This window comes from Petaurus breviceps, unplaced genomic scaffold (genome assembly GCF_028583685.1).
Source record: "Petaurus breviceps papuanus isolate PSGF00001 unplaced genomic scaffold, PetGlider_PUasm1.0 178, whole genome shotgun sequence".
Lineage (NCBI taxonomy): Eukaryota > Metazoa > Chordata > Mammalia > Diprotodontia > Petauridae > Petaurus > Petaurus breviceps.
In genome coordinates this window covers 3,390,193-3,415,417 of record NW_027185777.1, presented here as the reverse complement: position 1 = coordinate 3,415,417, position 25,225 = coordinate 3,390,193, and the positions used below count along the sequence as shown (strand labels likewise).

Sequence of the window (25,225 nt, the reverse complement as noted above, 5' to 3'; positions counted from 1 at the left end):
AGGAGTCGAAAGGGCTTCGAGCTGAGGAAGGTGCTTAAAAAAGAATTTAGCCGAGCTTAGGAGGGTGGCCACGTCCGGGACTGGCCGGTGAGCGCGCAGCTACAACCAGGGGACAAAAGGGCCAAAACTTCTCCCCTCGGGGCCTCAGTTTCCTCTTCTGTGACCCTGCCCAAACTACAGGCTCGTAGGAGCCCCTCCCACACCGCCCCACGCAACTTTCACGGGACGCTTCCTCCCACCCCAGAGGCAGATAAAGGACTGGCCTCTCCTGCGCCTGCGCTACGCATATCTGCGCCTGCGCCGTGAAAGCCCGGACGCACGAGCGCCGAGCCCCGGGCGCTGGCGGGGCTCGGGCCGGGAGGGTGCGGGTTAGCCTGACGGGAACCGCTGTCCGGCCCGGTACCCAGGCTTGGCCACGCTTCCACGCTCGGTGGCTGGCAGCCGGGGCCCTGAATCTCCGCCGCCACCATGGTGCGCTGGAGCTGCTCGCTCCTGAGGAAGGTATGTGTCTGGGCGACTGGGCCCGGCCTCCCCTCCCCCTCCCCGCAGCCCAGGCCTCTGTCCTTTCTCTCCCTCTCGTTGTCCCCCTGCGCTTGCTCTTCTCCCCCCTCCTCCCTTCTCTCTGGAGCCTCTCCTCCCGCAGGGTTCGGGGTTTAGGCCGGGCGCGTGCTTCTTCGGGCGCTGGTGGCCCCTCCGTGCCCGGCAGCCCCTGGAGATAGCCAAGGGAAAGCGCGGGGATCGGAGGCCCGGCCCGGCTTCATTCCCTGGGTCACCCTGCCGTTGTGAGGTCGGGATTCTCCTTCGGAAAGCACGTCGGAAGGCTCTGAACTGGGTGTGTGGAGAAAACGGGCTCGTTCTCCTTGTTGCCTAGTGCTGGACTCAGACTCCCGGAGAGGCAGGAGACCCGAGTGCTAATTCTGCCCGCTCCCCAGTGTGCGACACTAAGCAGAGGCTTGGGACGCAGTGACTGCAGCCCTTGCAGGCTCCCAAGGCATCCGTCATCAGACATGAAGGTCTATCTAAAATGTAATTGTTGGTCACGTGTTTTCTAAATGCCTAGGTGGTTGTGCAGCTTAATGGGCAGGTCTTACATATGGGAAACTGAGACCCGAGAGTTTGGTGGTGTCCTTTGAGGACGTTCCTTTCCGCAGTGTGTTTAAGCTCAGTTTGAATCAGCAGGATGATAGGGTTATCAAAAACCGAGAGTTCAGTTTTCTAGAAGGGCTTTTTCTGTCCTATTTCTGAACTCTAATGAATCTGTCATCTCACAAACGTCAGTTCTTCTATGAAGGATGCAGATCATAAACTCTCCGGGCCTCCTTATCCTGTAAAATTCTTGTCTGTGCCCCCCTCCCATAAATTCTCCACTGTGTGAATCCACAAATATCCACTCAGCTTGTTGAGGAGTGGGGCTTCCCTTCCTTCCCTTGGCACTGCACTTACAGCAGTAGAGCACATGTTCTGTGTTGGGTTATTTTCTGTTACATGACCAACCCATATACTTTTCTCATCATAAATTAAGTAATTTTGATATCTATTATGATGACTTTTGTACACAATTCTTAATCGGGAAAGATAATCATGCCTCTCCACTGCTCTTTGCATGATTAAACTTCTTTGGAAACTACCATTCCATAACTGGACCATGTAGTATCACTGAAAGAATCTTGATGTTTAAAAGGCAGATTTGTTACTTGAAGTAGAAGCTTGCTGTTATAGAGAAGTGTGTCCAGAAAAGGCGGGGGTGTGTGTGTGTGCGTGCCTGCGTGCGCACACATGCCCTCCACAGATGGACATGGTATATGTTGAATCTTAAGGTGAGGGTATAGAGGAAAGTGCCCCGGATGGATCCTTTCTGGAGGATTTATGGGAAAAAAACATGGGTAGGTATTCATAAGCACTTCTGGAGAGAGCATTCACATTAATGAGATCATAAATCCTTAAAAGTATTACTGGAAGAAAAAAAAATGAGGGGCAGCTAGGTGGGACAGTGACTAGAACACCAGCCCTGGAGTCAGGAGGACCTGAGTTCAAATTCGACCTCAGATACTTAACACTTACTAGCCATGTAACCTTGGGCAAGTCGCTTAACCCCAATTGCCCTGCTTTCTCCCTTCCAAAAAGCCAAAAAAAAAAAAAAATAATAACAAAAAAAAGGGGGGGGGGCATCCAAGTAAAAGATAACAGTACTATAGGCATTTCAGAATATGGCCCTGGGATTTGTTTTATCATTTACTCTGTAAATTGTAAGAAGTCTTTTTTAAAAAAATATTCCCACAAATGTTATGATGGTCCATGATTACGTATGGTAGTTAACTAGCTTTTTTTGCTGCTACCTTCTAATATAACACACCAGATGAAAAAAGATTTCATTGTGTTGTAAATTCTGAAACTTTGTTAGAAAATTACAACCCATTGTTTTAGGATAGAACTACAGTGAGGGAGGCTATCCCACAAAGATATATGTATGATTCATCAGACCAGTTTTTCAGTTTAGATTTGGGTAATAATTGGGAAGAGAAGAAGTTTTTAAAAGAAGAGGAAGCTTTATCTTTGAATATCCAACTTAGTTCAGCTAACATTTATTGAGTACATACCGTGTTTCCCCGATAATAAGACACTGTCTTACTATTTTTTTTGGACAGAAAAACACCAGAGGGCTTATTTTCAGGGGAGGGCTTATTTTAATGAACATTGACAGCAATTTTAATAAACAGGTAAATGTGAACAAAAAAATGTACCTTTATTCAATAAGCAATCACTGGGGAAGAACAGGATGACGCACTCACTGCTGCAGCTCTGATTGGATGCAGCTCAGAGTGTGGGGGGGGGGAACGGTGCATACAGAGGGTACCTTAATGTAGCGTGTAGCGCAGGGGATCACCTTCACTACAGTAGCAATCTCAATAGGGCTTATTTTAGAGGAATCTTACACAGTAAGGGGAGGGCTTATTTTCGGGATAGGTCTTATCGGGGAAACACGGTAGTGATCATTTTGTGCAAAAGGGGAGAGATACTCAGTAGGAGCTTACAGATGAGATAAGAAAAGATAACAGGTACCATACAAACTTCTAAAGAATGGTTTAGAGTAGAGCCTGGAGCTAGAACCTCTTCAAAATAATCAGATCCCAGCCATCTAGTTTTATAGATGAGAATATTGAGACTGAGCAGATCTTTTCTAGCCCTGAGGTCACACTAGCTTAGTGATCAAGAGAGAACAACCTGGCCCAGGACTTTTTTCCACTATACTGTTATTTTTGTAAATGTGTTTCACATGCAAGTTTAGTATCCTAATGAGCAAAGTCCGTTGTATCCAATAAACCAAAACTTTTTTTTTTAATAGTATGGAAACTTCATGGACAATCTAAGACTCTTTGCAAAAGGAGGAGCCGGAGGAATGGGTTATCCTCGATTAGGTGGAGAAGGAGGCAAAGGTGGTGATGTCTGGGTTGTAGCCAAAAAAAGAATGAGCTTAAAAAAAATTAAGGATAAATATCCCCAGAAACGGTTTGTAGCAGGAGGAGGAGCAAACAGTCGGTAAGTACTTTTTGCATGATTTAGACTCATAATATCGAACAGCTATACTTTTAATAAAAATGAACCCAACTTTTCCCCCCTGCAAATCATCTGCACTATATAATAGAAATCTTTTTGCGTACGACTTCTGTTTATCTAACTCAGTAGGGCTTATCTTAGCAAAATTGTAGTGTTGGAAATTTGTACCCAACTATATACCCCTTAGTTTTTTTTCCCTTTCTATGCCTTCCCCCTCCCTCCCTTCCAGGTAGACCCTTTTTCCCTCTTTCAGGGGCCTTACTTTTCTCTGTTCTCCATATCTCCCTCTCCTGAGGATAAAGGGAAAATCTTATAAAAGTCCTTCATACTTGATGATTTACTGAAAAGACTTGGACTGAAAATTCATTCATTTAAAATACTATTAAAGCCAGGCATTTTACTTTATTATTCCTATAATTGAGTAATGAAAGACTGTTCCTCCAACTGAAGCTGGAGAAGCTTTACTTTCCTAACCTTAGCTGCTCCTAAGACATAGAGTTATAGCACAAATCTGCTCCAAAGATTTTCCACACAATAGGAACCCAGAATTTATAGAGCTGGAAAGGACCTTAGGGATCATCTTGGCTTTTTTTGTGTCATGGACCCCTTTGGCAATCTGGTGAAACCTAGGAACCCCTTCTCAGAATAAATTTTTTAAATACAGAAAATAAAACACTTAGGATACTTAAAATAAAATACTAAGAAAACCAAACGTTAGTGAAAATAAAGATAAAATTTTTCCCACCCAAATTCATAGATCCCCTGAAATCTATCTATGTATCCCTTAGGGATTTGTGGGCCTTAGGTTTAGAACCCCTGATCTGATATAATAACCTCATTATGAATAAAGTTTAACCTAAAGAGAGTTTAAATGACTTACCCTGCTCACACATAACGATCATCAGAGGTTCTCTAAATTTGAGGTTCTTTTCCACTGCACCATACTTGTCTTTCCTTTACTCCCTCCATAAATTGGATTAATCCACTGAATTGGATTAGATCTTTAAATTCTATTGAAAAAAAATTATTTGACATATTCATTAACAATGTTAAACTATTACGTGATGTTTAAAAATACAAAGTTAAAAAATATTTAAAGTAAGTCTACAGTTTAGGTCTTTCCCTAACATGATCATATACATGATCCCAAGTTCCACATTTCACCCTCAGTGTCCTTCCCTCATTCCCACCAGTATAGTGGTCCAATAAACTTTTTATTCTTAGGCCTTATTTCCTTTTTCCATCTTTCACTACATACATATAAATAAGCTCACTTATTTCATACTATGTGATATTTTTTTGAATGTCACTGTAATAGCTTACCCTTCGAGTAGGGCTTTAAAGTTTGCTAAGTTATTTGAATGAATGAATGAAAAAGAAGTTAAGTCCTCATTATATGCACAAAATAGTGCTAAACTCAGCATGCAAATAGAAAACAAGACAGGCCCTGCTCTCAAGGAGTTTATAGTAAGGAGAAATAACACATAGGAAGTTTTAACTGCAAGTCAGGTTTTTAGGGTGCAGTAACAAAGCTGGTGGCAAGATATTTTCTTTAGTATCATTTCAGTTGACAAAACCCATATCTTTTTCTGATGTTGAATCATTTGACAATGCCAAGAATTTTCTAAGAAGTAAAAAATGCAGAGGCAGTTGCCAGGTCACACCTGAGAGGGTTGCCTCCCTTGAAGACGCTTGAGAGGCTCTTTGGTGAAGATCTAGGCTGTCTCCATTCAGATCTGAGGGGATATGGTTTGACCCACCTCCTATTGCGCCTTGCCTGCTTCATTGAGGCTAGCCTGTCTAGACTGGCCAGATGTGAACTAAGCTGCTTCTTGGCTCAAAAGTCCAGTGCTTTTTTTCCTATTATATTACAGTGCTTTCTCTGAACATATGTACTCTTTTCTCTTCCCCTTTTCTAACAGTGCCTGGGGAAATTTTCTAGTCCCTCTTAAAAAAATTTAGATAAAAAATTGGCTGTTGAGATTTCACTAGAAACTTTTAGATTTCTGAAAGAAGCCACTGTTATCAACCCCACAACCCTTGAAAATATAGATATCTTCAACTATTTCATCATCTCTAATTAAACTAACTTTTTCTCAAGTCCCAGCATCCAAGATAAATAAAAAACTATTTTATTCAGTTTTCCTGTTTTTTGAAATTTCTAGAATTGCAAAAATGAGAGTGTGTATATATATATATCTCATTGTGTACTATATTTCAACTATATACGTTGGTATGGGAATCAAATCACTATAGTATTATTTTTCTTTGAATCAGTTCAACATTAAGCATTTACTGGCTGTAAAGACTGTTCTGAGAGTTAAGGGGCATACAAAGATGAATAAGGCTTGTATTGCTTTCATGGGGCTTACAGCCAGCATAGTGTGGGTATAATTCAAGGGTAAAGACTCTTGTTTTTGTCTTTGTATCTCTGTTACTATCACATAATGGATGGTTACATAAACGACTAAATATCTACAAGTAACTGTAAAACCAAATAGAAAAAATGTGTAAGGGAGAAACAAAGTACTGTGAGAGCTCAGAAAAGAATACTTTTAGCTTAGAGGAACAGAAATCTAGAGAAAGCTGTTTTCTGTAAGGAAATATGTTCAGTTCAAACAACTGACTTAAAGACACAGCCCTTGGTAAATGATTATTATCCTAGCAAATGCAATAAACACTTTTTAAATGTCTTATGTAAAAATTAGCCTGAACAGATATACACTGTCCAGCCTTGTTTGAAGACCAGAACACGCACTTGAAGTATTGAAGGCTTAGTTTACTTGATCTGCTTTCATTTTTAAAAATTTTGGGCATTAATGATTTTGTTTTTGCCTTTCAGAATCAGTGCACTAAAGGGAGAGAAAGGCTTGGATTATGAAATATCTGTGCCTGTGGGCATTACAGTAACTGATGAGAGAGGCCAAATTATAGGTGAATATCCTGGTTCAATTTTTTTGTAAAAAATTTTTTTAATTGAGAAATGTGAACATTTTAAAAAATGATTGTTTATTATTGTTTTCCTCACTTGTAGTCTCTGCCTCATCCCTGAGGGTCAAGATTATAAAACCTTAGATTAAATTCACCTTTATTCCCATTAAAAGTCATCCAAAGTAACAGACACAAATATTCTTTTTTTTTAAATGTATTTATTTACCTTTAGTTTACAACATTCAGTTCCACAATCCCTTGAGTTCCAAATTTTCTCCCTCTCTCTTTCTCTCCTCTTCCCTCCCCCCCCCCATGGCAGCATGCAATCTGATACAGGTTTTACAAATACCTTCACATTAAATATTAGTCAAGTTGTAAAAAAGAATTATAACCAATGGAGTGAACGAGAAAGAAAACAAAACACAAAAGGGAGAGAGCAAGTAGTTTGCTTCAGTCTGCATTCAGACTGTGGATATTCACTGGATGTAGATATCCCTTTCCATCGTGAGTCTTTTGGAGGTAACTTCTAACCTTGCATTGCTGAGAGGATCCAGTCTATCTAAGTTAGTCATCACAGATATCATGTGTCTGTAATTGTGTACAATGTTTTCCTGGTTCTGTTCCCCTCACTCAGCATCAGTTTATATAAGTCTCTCCAGGTTATTTTGAAGTCCATCTGCTCCTCATTTCTTATAGCACAATAGTATTCCATTACATTCATATACCACAACTTGTTTAGCCATTCAAATTCTGCCCTCTTGTAAGTCCTTCTTGCAAGGCCTCTTGACCATTTGACCAAATATTCTTGCATTTTCGCTTGTCTTTACTAATCCACTGAAACTATTCTCTCTGAGGTTATCATTGGCCTTCTGGTAAACAAACCCAGTAGCGTTTACCCAGTCTTCATTCTTCTTGACCTCACTGCTGTTTTTGACATTGTTAATTGTGCCCACCTTTAAATTCTTCTCTTAGTATCTGTGCCACTACAATCTCTTGGTTCTTCCACCTCTATCTTTCCTCCCCTATATTTCTATTCCTGCACAGTTCTCAGCTCTCTTTATAATCCCTTAATGGTTTCTCCATTGCCTTTGTCATCCATTTCTGGCTTGACTTTCACCTCTGTGGCAGATAATTTGAAAATCTGCAGCCTTGGCTGCACTGTATTCATTTCAACCATCTGGTGGATTGCTATGACTTAAAAATCTACCTAGGAGCCAAACTTTTAGTGATATGTCTCTAGACTTGTTTGAGTACTCAGTCAGTCAGAGTGTTCATGCTAGAAGACTATGTCAAACCTTGTTTTCAATAACCCAGGTTCACCTTCAACCAACAATTAGGCTTTGGAGTAGATTTTTATAGAGATTCTGTTGAATAAATGTTTAAAATTATGCGTATTCAATTTAGGTTATTTAATTCTTTTAATTATAACAGTTTCAGGTGGCACATGATCCAGATACCAGAAGAATTCCTTATCTTCTTAGGAGTTTAATCGAAGGCTTATTGAAGTTTACTTCTGATTATTCACTTAATTTTCTTAGTCTAGGCATAAAGCTATCATGTTAATACATGGTTATAGTGTATATCAACTTGGAGAATTCTATTTTCCATTTTTATTTCCAAACTCTTTCTAGGAAACATTTTTTGTTGTTCTTGTTCAGTCATTTCTGTCATGTCTGACTCTCCGTGACTTCATTTGGGGTTTTCTTGGCAAAGATGTTGGAATGATTTGCCATTTCCTTCTCCAGTTCATTTTACAGATGAGGAAACAGGAAAACAGAGTTAAGTGACTTTGCCCAGTCTGAGATTGCATTTGACCTCAAAAAAATGAGTCTTTCTGACTCGTTCTGGCACTCTATCCACTGTGCCAAGGAAACTAGCTGCCCCAAGGAAACATATGCTGATAATAATTCCTTCAGTCCTGGGGTTTGAGATTTGTAGTTGTAGATTTATGGTAAATGAAAATATGTCTTATCGGTAGTAAAGCCTATGTACTGCTCCTGACTATAAATTTTTTTTTTCTAGGAGAACTCAATAAAGAGGATGATAGAATTTTAATAGCAAAAGGAGGACTTGGGGGTAATTTGCTTTCAAATTTCTTGCCATCCAAGGGCCAAAAAAGAATAATTCATCTTGACCTAAAGCTTATAGCTGACATAGGCCTTGTAGGGTGAGTAATGATATGAATCTCAGGGAAAATTGTGGGAATGAAAAATAAATGAGTCTTTTTAGGTAAAATTAATACATTTAGTAGTTATCCATGGCACATATTAGAGTCTTACAAGGCATATCCTTTTATTGAGGAAAATAATTTATTGAGGAATTGGAAGGTTATCAGTAGTGCAGTCCTCAGTCAGGTGAACAGGGGCAAATCCTAGTTCAGAATATAGGCTACCCACTACAAATTGTGGGTTTAGTTTGGTGTTTTGATAAGTAAATCTAGAGTTCAAGAAAAGAGTCAGAGGCAAGAAGCATAATCAGACCAGACAGGCATAATCAGCAGTAGGAATGAAGGGAGAGAAGAAGGAGATAGGCAAACAAGTATTTATTAAGCATAGGTCCTGCACTGAACACTGAGCATTTTACATATATCATCTCATTTGATCCTCCCAAGAACTCTGAGGTAAACTCATTTTGTTGTTGTTGAGTCGTTTCAGTCATGTCTGACTCTTCATGACCCCATTTGGGATTTTCATGGCCAAAGATACTGGAGTGGTTTGCCATTTCCTTCTCCAACTCATTTTGCACAAAAGGAACTGAGGCAGAGTTATGTGACTTGCCCAGGATCAGACATGTAGTACGTGTCTGAAGCCAGATTTAAACTCAGGTCTTCCTGATTCCAAGCCCAGTGCTCTGTGTTCTGTGCCACATAGAGACAATATACAAATTTACAGTTTACTTGAGGGAGATGTATTACATATAACAAAAATGTGGGGCAGAAGCAGTATGATAAAGGCAAATGAAAGATGCAAAGGTGTTTAAAAACATTTTGAGTTGTGGGAGAAATAAAGCTTTCTTTTGGGGGCATTGGGGAAGGCATCAGAGGAAACAGCTACTTAAAGGAAGAGAAAAGTTTTGGCCGTCAGAGATAAAGAAGTCCATTTCAGATGTGAGGGATAGTCTACATAAAAGTACAGAAGTGGGGAAAGTATTGGATAAGATCAGGAGACAGCTAACAACTCAGTTTGTACAGAACATAAATTGCTTGAAAAGGAATAAATAATAAATAAGGCTTCTATAAAGGTAGATTGGACCAGATTGTGGAGTGTTTTAAATGCCTAGCTAAGGCATTTGTATTTTATTCTACATGTATTGTTAAAGGGATGGGTAGTGAATATCTAGGAAAGGAGATGGAATCACACCCCCCCCCCAAAAAAAGAAAAAGCATCATTTTGACAAGAACGTGTCTTATCAGACTAACTTCATTGACTTTTTGGACAGGATTATTATACTAATTAAATCAAGGAAATGTCTTGGAATACAGGTTACTTTGATTTTTAGCAAAGAATTTAACAAAGTCCCTTGTTGTACTTTTGGGGAAAATGCGGACTAACTACTAGCATCCCATTCAACTGACTGCACCCCAGGAGAAGTCAGAGGTCTGCTTTGGTCTATGGCTACAGATACAGAAGGCCCATAGGTCAGATTTTCAGATGACACAAAGTTAGGAGGAATGACTGAATAGTCCAGTGAGGAGATTTTGACATACTAGAATATTAGACTAAATGAATGAATTGGAATTTAATAGACATAAATGCAGAATCTTACACTTGGGTTCCAAAAGTCATAAGTACAAATACAAGATGGGGGAAGTGTGAAAAATTTGAAAAAGATCTTGAGATTTTAGTGTTTTGCAAGTTCAGTATGAGTGAGCAGTGTTATAAGATAAATGGCCAAGAAAGATCATGCAATTAAGGGACCACATTATGAGAAAGAGACTTAGGAAAGTTATCCTTCTATCCCCTGCCCTGGCCAGACCCCAAGCCACAAATTTTAGAAAGAACATTGATAAGCTGGAGAGTCTTAGGAGGGGAATGGAGATATGAAAGGCTTTTATTCCCTGCCCTATGAGGACTGGTTGAAAGGAAGGGAGATGTTTAGCCCACAGAAAAGAAGTCTGGAGTTATAGTTAACTTCAAATATTTGATTGTGTATCATAGAAAAGAGGGATTAGACCTCTTCTTCTCAGGTCCAAAGGGCATAGTGGGAGCAGTGGGTGCATGTGTTTGTTTCTGAGGCACATCCAGGTTTGACACAACAATAGTCATGTGAACAGATGACGTTTATGGAGTGTTTAAAGTCTGTATCTTACTTTATCTGAGCCTCATAACAGCTCTGCAAAGGCAGGAGCTACAGGTATTACAGATAAGGAAAAACTCCCAAAGCAAGTTAAGCTAACCCAAAATAGAATGGACATTCTGGAGACGTAGGGACCCATCATTGTAACTCTTCTGGCAGTGGCCAAAAGCCACAAGTCAGTTTGGTTTGGTTGAGAGGACTTGTAAGGACCCTTCCAGTTCTGATTCTGCATTGGTGATACTGGAGGATCACTGAAGGCTTTTAAGCTTGAGGTAGCATGGTCTGACTTGTACCTTAGGAAGAGTCCTTTCCCAGCTGTTTGGTAGGGAGACGGCCAGAGGTAATGAGTCTGAATAAAAGCTGTGTGAGTAAAGATGAAGAACAAGGTGATGTGAGGGGAGACAGGAAGGGCATAGTGCCCCCAGTAGAGATAGGGAAGGGACCACGAGTAAAGGACTTTTTGGGCAGATGTATGTAGTGTGTTGTGCCAGCATGACTTTGGGGTTTAAGTGGCTGCAGGGGTGGGAAAGGACAGAAAAGCCTAGGGAAGAGATCAAGGAAGTAGGATGTTTCTGGGAGTTGTCTGTATCACAGCAGCTGCTGGTACAGGGCACAGAGTACCCACTGAGTCTGGAGTCAGGAAGACTTGCGTTCAAATCCTATATCTGATACTACCTGACTGCAAAACCCTGGGCAACCCTTGGTCACTTAACCTCTGCCTGAGTTTCCTCACCTATAAAATGAGAATAATAGTAATAATACATTAAAGGGCTGTGGTGAGGCTTAAATGAGTTAACATTTGTAAAGCAAGCGCTCGCTCTCTCTATATGTATATGTATATGTATATATATATACTAGCTGCTGTTGTTATTTGTTATGTGGGAACACAAGACAGATTACAGCAGTTTGTGGGAGCAGGAATGGTACCAGAAAATGTAGACTATTGTATCTAGAAGTTTCCTGAATGGAAGAAGAAATAGTAAAAGAATGCAAACATATATCACAGGGTCTAGAGAGGTTGTTTTTTTTTTTTTTCTAAGAATAGGGAAGACCCACCTGTTGCTAAAAATAGACCTATACCCTGGGATAAGGGAGACTCATTGTATTCAGAGCAGCATAGGAAGGAGGCTGTTATCAAAGGAGAAATTGGAGATTGAAAGAGATAGGGTAGGGGTGGGTCAAGGGCACAGTTGGATCAGTTGGGTTTGACCAGAAAGTAGGACTATGTCATTCTTTGATATTGGAGGGGAGGGTGCCTTCAAACATGAGAAGTGGAGCAACTTATGGACTCTGTAATCTTTAAGGTTTCAAAAATCAGAGACGAGGTAAATTATAAGGATAGGTCCTGTTTAGGGCATGAATGAATAAAGCATTTTTTAAGTACTTCCTATTTGCAAAGCCTTGTGCTAAGTGCTAGGGAGAGTCCCTGCTCTCAAGGAACTTGTGTTCTATTTGGGGAGACAACAGGTGGAAGGTTCAGCTGCAAGTCAGATGGAAAAGTCCTCTGGCCCTCAGGAGGCAGTAGTCTCACCATTCCCAGGACTTTTGGGTTCAAGGCTCTTGTCTGTCCCCAACTGTCTTCAGGAAGATGGTAGTCAGAGTGATGGGGATAGTTTACCTCTTGTGGTCTCTGCTGCCTCCTGTGTTTTCCTCAGGGCCCCTTGCAGCGTGAGCCAGGCTCTGGCAGGCTGGCTGGCTTGCCTTGTGAGTGGCAGTTGGTTTGTAGATGGCAGTGATGGGTGACCACTTCTCCACAGGAGTTTGGCTGGATAATGGTTGTGAGGAAGCAGGAGCCAGATGTCTGGGGAGCACGACACTCCCAGGATTATTAGACCTGTCTGTCGGTGGCAATTGCTGGTGATGCTGATGAGGAGGATGGGCACCTTTTCCATAGCAGTTTCTTCCCTCAGTGATAGCTGTGGGAACTGGGCAGAAAGCAGGTCAGGCGGTTTGTGAGGAATTCCTTTTCTTTGGGCTCTTGGGTTCATGGTTCTGGGCTGCCTCCAAGGACATGTTAAACATTTCATTAGAATTTTAGGTAAAGATTTAGAAGGTGATTGGAAATGTGGACCTTGGTGAGAGAAGTGGGAGCTGGAGACTTAATTCAGCAAACATTTACGGAGTTCTAGTATGTGTAACACTCCCATTTGGTGCCGAGTATGGAAAGACAGAACAGTTCATGCTGCTTTCATCCCACTGGGAAGATACAAAATGGATACAAATAAGTACATTTTGGGAGAGAGTGCTAACTAGGGAGAACCAGGAAGGCTTTATGAAAGAGGCCTTGAACCAAATGGTCATTCAGGTCCCTTACATTCCAGATCCGTAATCCTCCAACTAACCTTGAAGGCCTGAACATTGTAGCTAAATGATTAGACATAGAATGGGGAAATAATAAAGGGTCAGGTCGTTTGTTTTGTGAATTCCTAAAATTGCTACAATTTCCAGCATAGTTTAGGGTGCTTTAAAAAAAATTTTTTGTCTGTTTCATAATTTGTAACTTTTATTACAAACTATACTATTGTCAAGTCCAGGGGTGGGGACCCTGTAGCAGAATCCAAGCTTCATAGAACAAATCCAAGTTCTCCACTCCTGGAGTCTATGAATAATGTTCCGGAAGAAAAGCTTTACTTCTTAAATCACTTGAAATTCAGAATCAAGATGGTATTAATGATGTTAATTAATATTCACTAAATTTGTAATTTTACTTTCCCATTTCAGATTTCCAAATGCTGGAAAATCCTCTTTACTAAGTAACATTTCCCATGCAAAACCTGAGATTGCAGATTATGCTTGTAAGTAGCATGTTTTCTTGTTTTTGTACTATGTTTGAGTTTAAATTTAAGAAGAACAAAAGGTCTTTGGGTCCAGTGAATAAGATAATGTGGTTGTTGCTATGGTATCATTTCTCTGAGGCCTCTTTCCTGTATTTAATTGACAAAATACTAATGATTGGTTTTCACCATCTAGCGTCAGAGAAAATAAATTAGCTTAGCCATGGCTTAAGGGCAGAAGAATGGAGCCAGATAAGAGTATTCCTCTCTCTTTAAGTCTCAAGTTTCCTCATAACTTGGCCTTCTTAATCCACAGAGAGAAATAAGAAGATGATAGAATTCAATAGTCATAGCAAAAGAGTTAATGGAAAAGAAGCCATTGGAGGAGCTGGTGGAGCACAAGAAAAAACAAAAATGTAGAGGAAATGATTGAAGGGGGGATGTAGCAGGCTCCCAGAAAATCTATCATCTGTCATGTAGAAGGGACAGAGTTCTCTGCAGCATAATCAGTTTAGGCTTTTTTTTTTTATATCAAGTAAAAAGTTAGGGCACCGAATTATAGTTAAGAGATAGGAGTGAATTATAAGACAGTACAGAAGACTTAGTTTTTTCCAGTAACAATATATGGCTGTGAGAGTTGGATTATAAGGAAAGTTGAGCACCACAAATCCAGCACTTTCAAATTGTGGTGCTAGAGAAGACTTTGGAGAGTCCCTTGGACAGCAAGAGATGAAATCAGTCAGTAATTAAAGAAATTAATTCAGACTATTTACTAGAATACTAAAGCTGAAGCTTAACTATTCTGGCCACATAATGAAAAAATGGAACTCTTTGGAAAAAGACCCTGATGTTCAAAAAGATTGTTGGCAAAAGGAGAAGGGGACAGCAGAGGATGACATGGATAGATATGTCATGGAAACAACAAACATGAAGTTGGACAGACTTTGGGAGACAGTAGACAATAGAAGGGCCAGGTACGCTGTGGTCCATGAAGGTCATGAAGAGTCAGGCCCAGCTGAATGACAACCCACAGAGGAGAAGAGAAGTAAAAGGGAGTAAAGTCGAGTTCTATCTTGAGTCTAATAGAAGATTCCAAAGGATTGTTTGGATTCTTTGGTTGAGCTTGATAGAAATGCTTTGGAGCTTGGAAATCTTTTATACGCTACAGAAATTTTTGTTTCTAGTGGGACTTAACATGTACAGTGATAGTGAAATGAGAGAATGGAGATGACATAGTCATAATATACAAAAATGAAGCAAAATTCAAGCCTCCAAACAGTTGAACTGTTATACAAATGGAAAAAGACCAAAGTGAAAATTTAGGAATGCAGAACATCTGAAAATAAGATAAAATATACATTGGATTTTGCTATTCTTAACCTATATTTGGTTTTAGTTTTTAAATGAAATGAGAGTTGTGACTATTTGTGCTGTTAAATATACTGCTGAAGATTCTTAGCTAGTCTTTATAAAAAATGGAATCGTAAAGGATAGCAATATTATGAGTATATAGAACAAGTAAGATTTAAGTTGTTCATAGGAAATATTCTTGCTATTAATTTAAATTTACTTTTTCGTAGTTACAACGTTAAAACCTCAGTTGGGAAAGATTATGTATAAAGATTTCAAACAGGTGAGCATATATAAAAAGATAATTTAACTTAAGTTTTCTAAATACTATATTTTGTTACAAATAGTTTCTTAGGCATTTCCTCTACAAACACAGATCTGCAATTTGGTAAATGATGTTTGAGAATTTCTGTGACTGGGGAAAAAAAGCCCTTGAGGTACCCTGCCCTGTAAGCTTTGCTAGGCTGGTCTTTCAGACATGCAGTCTGAACTGCAGGTAGAAGCCTTTTCAGTTTAGTAGCAATTGCTGGAACTTAAAAAAAAAAATATATATATATATATTTTGAGAATCCAATGTTATTTTCATGCCATGAGAAGACATCAGAGTATGATAGAGTCAAATATCTTCCCATATGGTAGAGTTGAATATCTTCCCATATAACAAAATTACTTTATGAAGGTTTCTATGAAAACAAAAAATCATTTTTAAAGGAAAAGAACAAATAAGTAAATTTTATGTAAATAATTAGAACTAATGTGCCACTTAGAGTACGGTGAATCCAAATAGTTTGTATATCTATAAAAGAATTCACAATAAAGTAATATTTGTTATATAACTGTAAATTCCATTTTCTTAACCCTGTACTGTTGTAACTTACATTTATATGTGTGTTTGTATATGTGTAAGCATTTAGCTACTGGTCAGAGCCTGACTTCTTTCCTAACTGGTTCCTCTACTTAATTTGCCTCCTTGATTTTTTTTTCCCCTCCCCCCCAAAAAAGCCCACTAAGGAATTATTTTGTAGAACTAAACAAAAAAATTGATTTAATGGAACAAAAGGTCAGAATTCTCAAGAGAAGTAAAAAAGAAAGGATTGAAGGATATCAGATTATATTATAAACAGTAATTACAAAAACTATGTCGTATTAGTTTAAAAAATAGAAAAGTTAGCCAGCAGAGGAAACAAGGCATATGCAATCAGATGTAGTAGCCAAATGTTGTATAACCCAAGAAACAAATCTCTTCAACAAGAATTGCTAGGAAAATAAGAAAATTGTTTGGTAGTAATTAGGTTTAGACTAGCCATGCACCATAATAGTGCAATAAGTTCCAAATGGATTAAGACCTAGTTAAAAAAAATCACCATTATAAAAGTCACTAAAGGAGAAAGAAAGAGGTACATTGTACAATTTTAGTTAGGGAGGAAATTTCTAATCAAATAAGAGACAGAGAAGTTCATAAGAGAAAAACAGTCAATTTTGATAACATTAAATTTAAAAACTTTCAGGGATAGGAACTGGACCTTTGATTTCACTGTTATAGGGAACTCCCAGATGAGAAATATACTGTCAGTGTGAGTCAGAGCCTTCTCTAGAATTTAGAGTCTTAGAGACTTAACCTGGGTCGCTGAGAGGTAGCATCTCTTATCCTGCATCCTACAGTCAATATGTATTGAAGGCAGACCTGGCACCTGATTCCAACACTGGATTTCTCTTTGAGCCATGTTGTCTTATGAAATCAGTGTGGCTAGGGGAAGAAAAGATCTTTTTAATGGGGCAACAGCAGGGACCACTGCAACTATGTTTGCTAATGGTCTGTTATCCAAGATAGCTAAGGATATATTTCTGTGTGTGCACACATACATACATCCATATACAGATGTTCTCAATACATATGTTCTCTAGTAGATGTAGTCAAAGGATATAAATAAGACGTGCTCAAAAATCACTAAATAATAATAATAAATGCAAATTTAAAGTTTTCCAGGCTTTTCCCTCAAATCCTTCAGACTGGCAGATATGTGAAACAATGAAAATAGTAAATGTTGACCCAAACATTGTTCATTTCTATACATCAGCACAGTTGTTTTGTACAATTTTAATAATACCGGAGTAAAGAGAATCTGCAAGAGTGCATCTGATCCAATTCCCTGTCTATTTCTGCCTAACTGTAAGAAGCTAGGAAGGAGTGTGGCAGGCAGTGTAGCATAGTGCGGAAAACACTGGGTTAGGAGTCAGAGGACTTGGGGATTAAACATGTCCCTGTCACTTAACTACCTTACCTTTTTAGGATTCCATTTTCTCATTTGTAAAATGAGGGGATTTCGACTAGAGGGTCTCTTGAGATCCCTTCCAATTTTAAATTTGTTATGCTTTGTGACTGTCCCCTGGTATGAGTGCACTTGGAAGAGTCATGGTTATCATCCCAGACACGTAAAAAATATTATAAGCATATTGATTGCTGGTCCTCTTTTGTAGTCTGGGCAGTGTGTGAAAAGTAGGGCCCACTAAGTAATAACAAGTCAAGTGTTAATTTAGCTCAATAAATAGAATGTTAATGCTATAGAATTCCATCTAGTAATCGAGTCTGTTAAATGAATATATTTTTATCCCTATCAAAGAATACAGATTTCCATGGCTTAAATTCCATGAATGTTTTAAAGTTAGGTTATACAATAGAATTTGTGATCATTGAAATCAGAATTAAAGAATTAAATATGAAGTTAATATGTTTTTAAATTACATGCCTAAAATTTTTAGATTAAAAAATCCTGGCAAATAGAATTAGAGATCCATTTTCAGGTTGTAACTAATGATTGTGATCCTTTATGAATTCAGATAGCTATAAAATTAGCTTGACTTTCTTGAATCATATATGTAAAACTCACCAGGTTTTGATAAATTCATTCGTAAAAGTAACAACTACAAATTTGAGATTGTTGAATTTTCCTCTTATATGTATTTTTTCATTCTCTTTAAAATTTGTGATTCTAAATATCTTTAAAATGTATTTCCCTTTTTTCTTGAAAACTATATAAATTTTTATTAGGTATCTGTAGCTGATCTTCCAGGTTTAATAGAAGGAGCACATATGAACAAAGGAATGGGACATAAATTTCTCAAGCATATAGAAAGAACCAAACAGCTTCTTTTTGTTGTAAGTAGATTATTGTTGTTGTCCAACTTTTCTTGATCCCATGGAAAATCCCTGTGGGATTTTCTTGGCAAGTGGTTTGCCATTTTTTTCTGCAGTGGATTAAGGCAAACAGATTAAGTGACTTGCCCAGGGCCACACAACTAGTAAATAAATATCTGAGGCTAGATATGAACTCAAGTCTTCCTGACTCCAGTCACAGCACTAAACCATCTAGTTGCCTTTGTAAGTATAGATGCCTAAATTTAACTGGTCAAACAAACTTAGAGGTCAGACACTATCTATCAAAAATATTAAATATCATGAAATAGTCTTAATAAAAGTTGCATCATGAGATTTAGAAAACACTAGATTGGAGATTGACAATCACTCTCTACTTTCTTGACCAACTCTTAATGACTTCTCATTTTCATTTTGCTAAAATATTGAAGTTTTAAAGGGATAGTGTTGAAGTTTACTAAATCAGACGTTACTTTGAAGTTTGCTTAGATAGAATTCATTATGATCTTCAACACATTCTATTACTTTGAGTATTTTGATTTTACTTCACCACAAAGTAACTTTTTCAAAATACCAGAGTTCTTCAAATAGCATATCTACAATTTTAAATGTTGCATTCCTTTTTTTAGGTTGATGTCTCTGGGTTTCAGCTTTCTTCAAAAACTAAATTCAGGTCTGCTTTTGAAACTGTAATACTGCTTACCAAGGTAAGCTTGCCACCCTCTCTATAAATTCTGAAAAGGAGTATTGTGGGGGGTTTTTGTTGTTGTTGCCTTCTTTTTTTTTTTTTTTGGAGGGTTATTGGGGTTAAGTGACTTGCCCAAGGTCAACACGGCTAGTTTTGAAAAGGAGTATTTTAAAAAAAAAAAAATTTTTTAAAGCAATAGGGGTTAAGTAACTTGCTCAAGGTTACATGGCCAGTTATTTCTGGGTGTGGTGCTGAGTATCTGAGCCCGGATTTGATCCAGGTCATCCCAACACTGGAGCCGGTGCTCTTACTCGCTGGCCACCTGGGCGCCCCTTAAAAAAATTTTTAATAGAATTTATTGTGTTTGAACTAGTTAGGGTTTAAGTATTTAGGCATGAAAGACTAATTGAAATCAGGTTGTAGTGTATGTGTACTACACTAACAGAATTCCTACTTATGTAGTAATTGTACATAATTGGGGCCCCAAAAGTAGTTAGAGGGGAATATAAAATATAAATAACTTATGAGAGGAGACCTGGTTGTTGGATAGATGCCCCAGGGCAGTTATGGACCTGTTGGAAATACCTCTTTCAGACTGAACATTTAGTTATTCAAGATAAATAAGGTAATGAGAGGCACCATGGAGTAGTGGATGAATAGCATCCTGAACATGGAGTCAGGAAAACTCTAGATTCTACATTAGTTTTGTTCCTTATCTTCTTAAAGACTCCATGTCCTCCTCCCTAAAATGAGGTTTTAAGAGCATCTGTTTGACAAGATCAAATAAAATAACTTGGGTAAAGTACTTGATAAACCCAAAGTGAATGTGTGTGGCTGGAGGTGAAGTACTCAGTCGGGGTCACCCAGGGACCACGTTCTCACCTTTAAGTCTTGTCCACATCCTGCTACACTGTTACTCATGCTGATTTCAGTTTATAACAGTTCAGCGGTCATTTAACTGATCACATCAGCAAGAAGATATTAATACAAAAAGCAGGTAGATTTTTTAGATGGAATGTTTTGTGGAAGTAATCTCCAACTTTATTGTTGTAAAGGAGCTGGAGCTATACAAAGAAGACCTTATGATGAAACCTTCAGTACTTGCAGTTAATAAGATGGATTTACCAGATGCGAGAGACAAATTCAGTGAACTTGTGAACCAACTACATAATCCTAAAGGTAAATTAAATCCGTTTGTTATTCCTTGTGCGTTTATTGAGTGCCAGCTTTAAGAGACAAAGTAGAAATACAAAAAGACACACTCTCCTCAAAAACTTACAGTCTGCTTAAGGGTTAAGATTTATCCACATGAAACACTTAAGTTTTACAGGGTAAGACAGTATGTAGCTAAATAGCAAAATGCATGATAGGGAAGAGTGTAACCTTGGGGCTGGAAAGGTGACCCTGGGAGGCGGCTGACTCCTTCAGGTGTGTTCAGGCGTGTGAGAGCGCCCTGGGCCTGTAAGGCCTCCCCAGGGGCTGAGATACAGCACAGTGGGTCCTTGTTGTTTGTCCTTCATTTTCCAAGAGGACTGTGACATCAGGGAGTTGGTGCCCTGACATGCACAGGAATTGGATTTAAGTGGAGGGCCATGCAGTGTCATCAGCCACACTTCTTCCTCCAGAGCCATCTGTGGCCAGTGGCCAGATACAGATGAGGGCAACTGGAGATGGTCCTGGATGCAGTGGGAGACCTTGGCCTTTTTAAGCTGAGGTCTTTTAACAGGTCTCAGTTTGAGGCAATACCCAATCAGTGGTTAAGGCTAAGCAAAAACTGAAGCAGAGTGGCCTCTTTTATTAGTAAAAAAAAAAAAAAAAAAAAAACTACAATCTGAGAGAGGAAGACCCATTCACTCTGAGCCAATCAGGGCCCAAATAATGAACTTGTGGGGCTTGAACTGGGACCTATTGTAGACCAATCTATCAGAGCCAAGTGATTTGGTTTTAAGGCATGATTTTTTAAAAAGAAATCTGGGGTGGCTAGGTGGTGCAGTGAATAGAGCACTGGCCTTGGAGTCAGGAGGACCTGGGTTCAAATCCGGCCTCAGACACTTAACTAGCTGTGTGACCTTGGGCAAGTCATTTAACCCCAATCGCCCTCCAGAAAGCAAAGAAAAGAAGGAAGGTAGGAAGGAGGGAAAGAATTCTAGCCAATAAACCCCAAGATATCTTTCCAGGTTTTAGTGATCAAAATTTACATTCCCTTGGGCACACAATTAGTCACAGGCAACTGTATGATACCCTCCATGAAAGGGTATGATATCCCTACATGGACAGAGGGAAGGGAAGAGAGAAAGACATCCTCTACATGTTCTCATAGGTACAATTAGGAAAAATTGAGCGACTGCCTCAGATCATGCAGGTAATAAGTAGCAAGAGTTAGGTTTTTCAGCTCTCTGACTCCAAATCTTTCCCTCTTTTCACAAAACCAGACTTTCTCTAAAAAATCTCCCTTCTTCGCTAGAGCAGGAACCTTTAGATTATTCTCTATGATTTCAGTGGATCAGAGGTTCTTAATCAGTATAGTTAAAGCCTACTTTCTTTTTCTGTGCAGATCTCCGTGTTTCCCCACAAATTTTCTATAGCAGAATATGCTAAATGTGTTGGAAGCCCCTCTTCTAGGTCTTTTTATGTTTCCTGTTACCTGTACCAGAGCAGCACTGAGGCTGTATACTTGTTCTCCTTCATTAAAATGGCCATCCCAGATATTTTTCTGATCATATATTTCTTAGATGTTAATGCCAATTCTTGTTTGTAAGTCTTCGCTAAAAATGCACCATACCTTATTTGCCCCACCTGATGTCCTTCCATTGTATTTAGGGTATGTAGTATTCTAGAATTCACAACCACACAGCATTCTGTTTTAAGAGATGGTTTTTTGTATGAAAGAGCAGGACAAACTTACCACTCACGAATACCACTACAAATAATAAACCAGGATGTCTCAGGTTATATAATTGCTTCTTTTGCAAAGAAATTATGTATTGAAAACTGCATTTTATTTAAAAAATTGTCAGTGAACTCTTTCCATTACTGTTAGGAAAGTAGAAATTAGCTACTTAGAGGCCTTTTGTGTATAGTTTTGTAGTTGAATATTCATAATCAATATATCAGTTAGGATAATGCTGATATAATTTATATAGAACAGTGAAAACAGTTAAACTCTGTTCATTTCAGATTTTTCACATCTCTTTGAAAAAGATGAAATTCCAGGGAAAACGATGGAGTTCCAACATATCATCCCAGTATCTGCACAAACAGGAGAAGGAATTGAAGAATTGAAGAACTGTCTAAGACTATCTATAGATGAACAATCCAATCAAGAAAAGGAAAAGTTCTCTAAGAAACAGTTGCTTAATTTACAGTATTCAAAATTACCATATGTTGATCCATCATTGAAATGTGCTAGAATGGAAATAACTGAATGTCATTAAAATGTTATTTATGGGGGCGGCTAGGTGGTACAGTGAATAGAGCACCAGCCCTGGAGTCAGGAGGACCTGAGTTCAAATCCAGCCTCAGACACTTAACAAAAAAAAAAACTAGCTGTGTGACCTTGGGCAAGTCACTTAACCCCAATTGCCCTCCAAAAACACACCAAAAAAAAGTTATTTATGCTATTAATTAGATGACCTGAAAAATTACCTTCTGCTCAATATTGATATCATATTGGTTGTTTTTATGGATGCACATGAAAGTTATCTTTCCAATTTCTTTTGTTCTTTTCATTTGTCATCTTTAAGAACCTTGCCTTTTGTTGGAGAGGGGGAGAGAAGTCAACAGTTTGGAGTGGCAAGTTAAACATTTACTTGCTTAGGTATTCAAGAAACGAGACATGTAATGAAATACACGGTCAGTCAGAAACTTTTAAAGTACCTTTAGATGCCGCTAGTAGACACTACCAATGTTTTTCCAGATTGCAAAAACATTTAAAATATTTTTAATAAAGAGTATTATTAATATTTTTAATATGTTATTATATAATTTGTTTCTTTTGTTGTTCTGTGTATTTTATGCAGTTAAAAACACTATTCAGAGAAGGACTATATAGGCTTTACTAGATTGCAAAGGGGGTTTCATGACACAAAGATTAAGAAGTTATGTTCTGGAGTGTTATACAGTCACATGCACTCCACAATTGCATGTTGATGTTCTTTGTCTTGGACAACTTTTATAAATCTGAAATTGGGCCTTTAAAATGACTCTTGCTAAATTTTTATAACAGAAAATAACCAGATGAAGTAGATGTGAATTTTCCTAAAACCTTTTTTCTGGATTAAACAGAATAGGGATAGAGATTATTCCTGGGATTTCAGCACCAGAGGGGGGAACTCAACTGTTGAGAAAACTCCTTCTCAATGCAAATCACTGCCTGAGCTTCTCCTAATCTTTGAGAGGTGCGACTCTTAGCTGGAGCGAGATTACAGTGTGATTAGGAAGTGTTGAAAAAAAAAACAGAATACAATGTAGGGCATGTTCATAATAAATCATGTTAATTTTCTAAATAGGTGACCTGCTGGAATAGATCTCTTTCCTCTGGAGTTTGCCAGCACTAGCCTAAGGCGTTGAGTGGCCTCGGGGTAACTGAATCTCTCTGTGTCAGAGGCAAGAGCAGAACCTGTTTTTTCCCAGCCCAGGCAGTCTACTTGTTGTTGCCTTTTGAAACAGCATTAGAGATATATTTTTGTTTAATGGCAGTATTTTTGTTGCAAAGGAAGTTTATGTATATCTGGTGATGTTGAGTCATTTCAGTCGTGACTGATTCTCTGTGATCCCATTTAGAGTTTTCTTGGCAAAAACCCTGGAGTGGTTTGTGTATTTAGACCTCACTAATTTCTTGGGTGGACCTTAGCCCGCATCAGCATATGTTAACTAGTGCTATGAAGAATTAGCCTTTAACTGGTTTGTTTAGAACACTGACATACTACTAAAGTGTCACCTTTTCCATCTTTCTACTTAAATGTTTTGAAGTAATTTTTCTAGGCTACTTTATGAATGGATAAATGAAAAAAACATTAGCACTTATTTTGTACAAAGCACTGTGTTAAATGCTGGGGATACAAATGAGAAAAGCAAGAGGGTTCCTAATCACAAATACAAACATCTGAAATCATATATTATGCTGGTAGAAGTAAATTATTCTGGAACTATGGGGTCCTGGAGGAGCAGAAGTATTTCTAGATGGTCATGTATTGTGAAATTTAAACCAAGAGAGTGCTGTATACAGTAAGCTCAGGATTGTGGACAGCCACATTGTTCTGAGTGCTATAAATAGGCAGATCGTCCATAAAAGACCTACAAAGGAAGATGCTGGCCACGTCCACAGAAAGAACTGATGAACAGAAGTTATCAAGTGGTGGCTTTTTCTAGTGCAGGGTGGGGAGGGAGAGAGGGACAGAAATTTAGAACTTAAAATGTAACAAAAAACTTTTTTTTTGCTTTCTGGAGGGCAATTGGGGTTAAGTGACTTGCCTGAGGTCACATGGCTTATAAGTGTGTCAAGCATCTGAGGTTGGATTTGAACTCAGGTCCTCCTGACTCTAGGGCTGGTGCTCTATTCACTGTGCCACCTAGCCACCCAAAAAATTTTTTTTAGGAAACTTAAAAGTTTATTTTGTACTTGAACTTGATTTTTGAGAGTTCTCTACAAGAACCAGTTACATCATAATTCTACTTGGAAATCAAGAGTGTTTGTTTTATAAGATAATAACTGGATGATTATAAGATTTTTTTTAGAGTTGGAAGGGACCTTAGTTTCTTTATTTTATAGAAGAGGAAACTAAGGCTCTTCATAGAGGGTAAATTCATTGTCCAGAGCCACACACTTAGTAAATATCTGAGGCAGGATTTGAACCTAGAGTTTTCTGACTCCAAGTCTTGCGTTATCTGATATTGAACCAATGGTGTCAAATTGGAACAGAAATGGAAGCCACTAATCTGTACTGCCACCAGGGGGCGCCACAGTCCACCGAGTGCTAGGCCTGCAGTCCAGAAGACATCCTCCTCAGTTCGGACACACCAGCTGTATGACCCTAGGGAAGTCACTTAATCCTGTTTGCCTCAGTTTCCTCCTCTGTAAAATGAGCTGGAGAAGGAAATGGCAAGCAGCTCTGATATCTGTGCCAAGAAAACCCTAAACAGGGTCAAGAAGAGTCAGACGTGGCTGAAAAATGACTAAATCAAATCCATACATATATATCCCTGTGGTCTCATGTTGACAGTTTTAAAATAAAATGTTACCCTTATTGTACTTGTGTTTATTTTGTCATATATTTCCCGATTACATTTTAGCCTCGTTGCAAGCCCCAGCCCCTGGGCCCAAGTGTTTAAGGTCTCTTTCTTAAGCCATCCTGCTCTGCCGAGCTTAGATGTGTCTGACACTTTTTCCTGCCTTGCTGCTTTGTCTGTTACATAGGTCATTTTTTTTGCCCCGCTCCCCCACCATTCACTTCAGCCATTTAACAGTAGCAGGCGGTG

At 38.7% G+C, this 25,225-nt stretch overlaps 1 protein-coding gene across 3 annotated transcripts; it reads left to right on the top strand.

Annotated features, from left to right (window-relative positions):
- The first annotated feature begins 284 nt into the window (after window positions 1-284).
- Window positions 285-24,998, top strand: GTPBP10 (GTP binding protein 10). Of its 3 annotated transcripts, XM_069086187.1 has the most exons (11): window positions 285-501; window positions 872-1,026; window positions 3,344-3,537; window positions 6,398-6,489; window positions 8,509-8,653; window positions 13,504-13,577; window positions 15,137-15,189; window positions 17,956-18,063; window positions 18,690-18,767; window positions 19,804-19,927; window positions 21,926-24,998. In XM_069086187.1, exons 3-11 carry the CDS (start codon window positions 3,356-3,358, stop codon window positions 22,180-22,182), a joined length of 1,113 nt encoding a protein of 370 aa, XP_068942288.1. In that variant the 5' UTR covers window positions 285-501; window positions 872-1,026; window positions 3,344-3,355; the 3' UTR covers window positions 22,183-24,998. The 3 variants fall into 3 exon arrangements, with proteins under 3 accessions (XP_068942288.1, XP_068942287.1, XP_068942290.1); XM_069086186.1 differs by lacking the exon at window positions 872-1,026; XM_069086189.1 differs by lacking the exons at window positions 872-1,026; window positions 6,398-6,489; window positions 8,509-8,653.
- The last annotated feature ends 227 nt before the right edge of the window (window positions 24,999-25,225 follow it).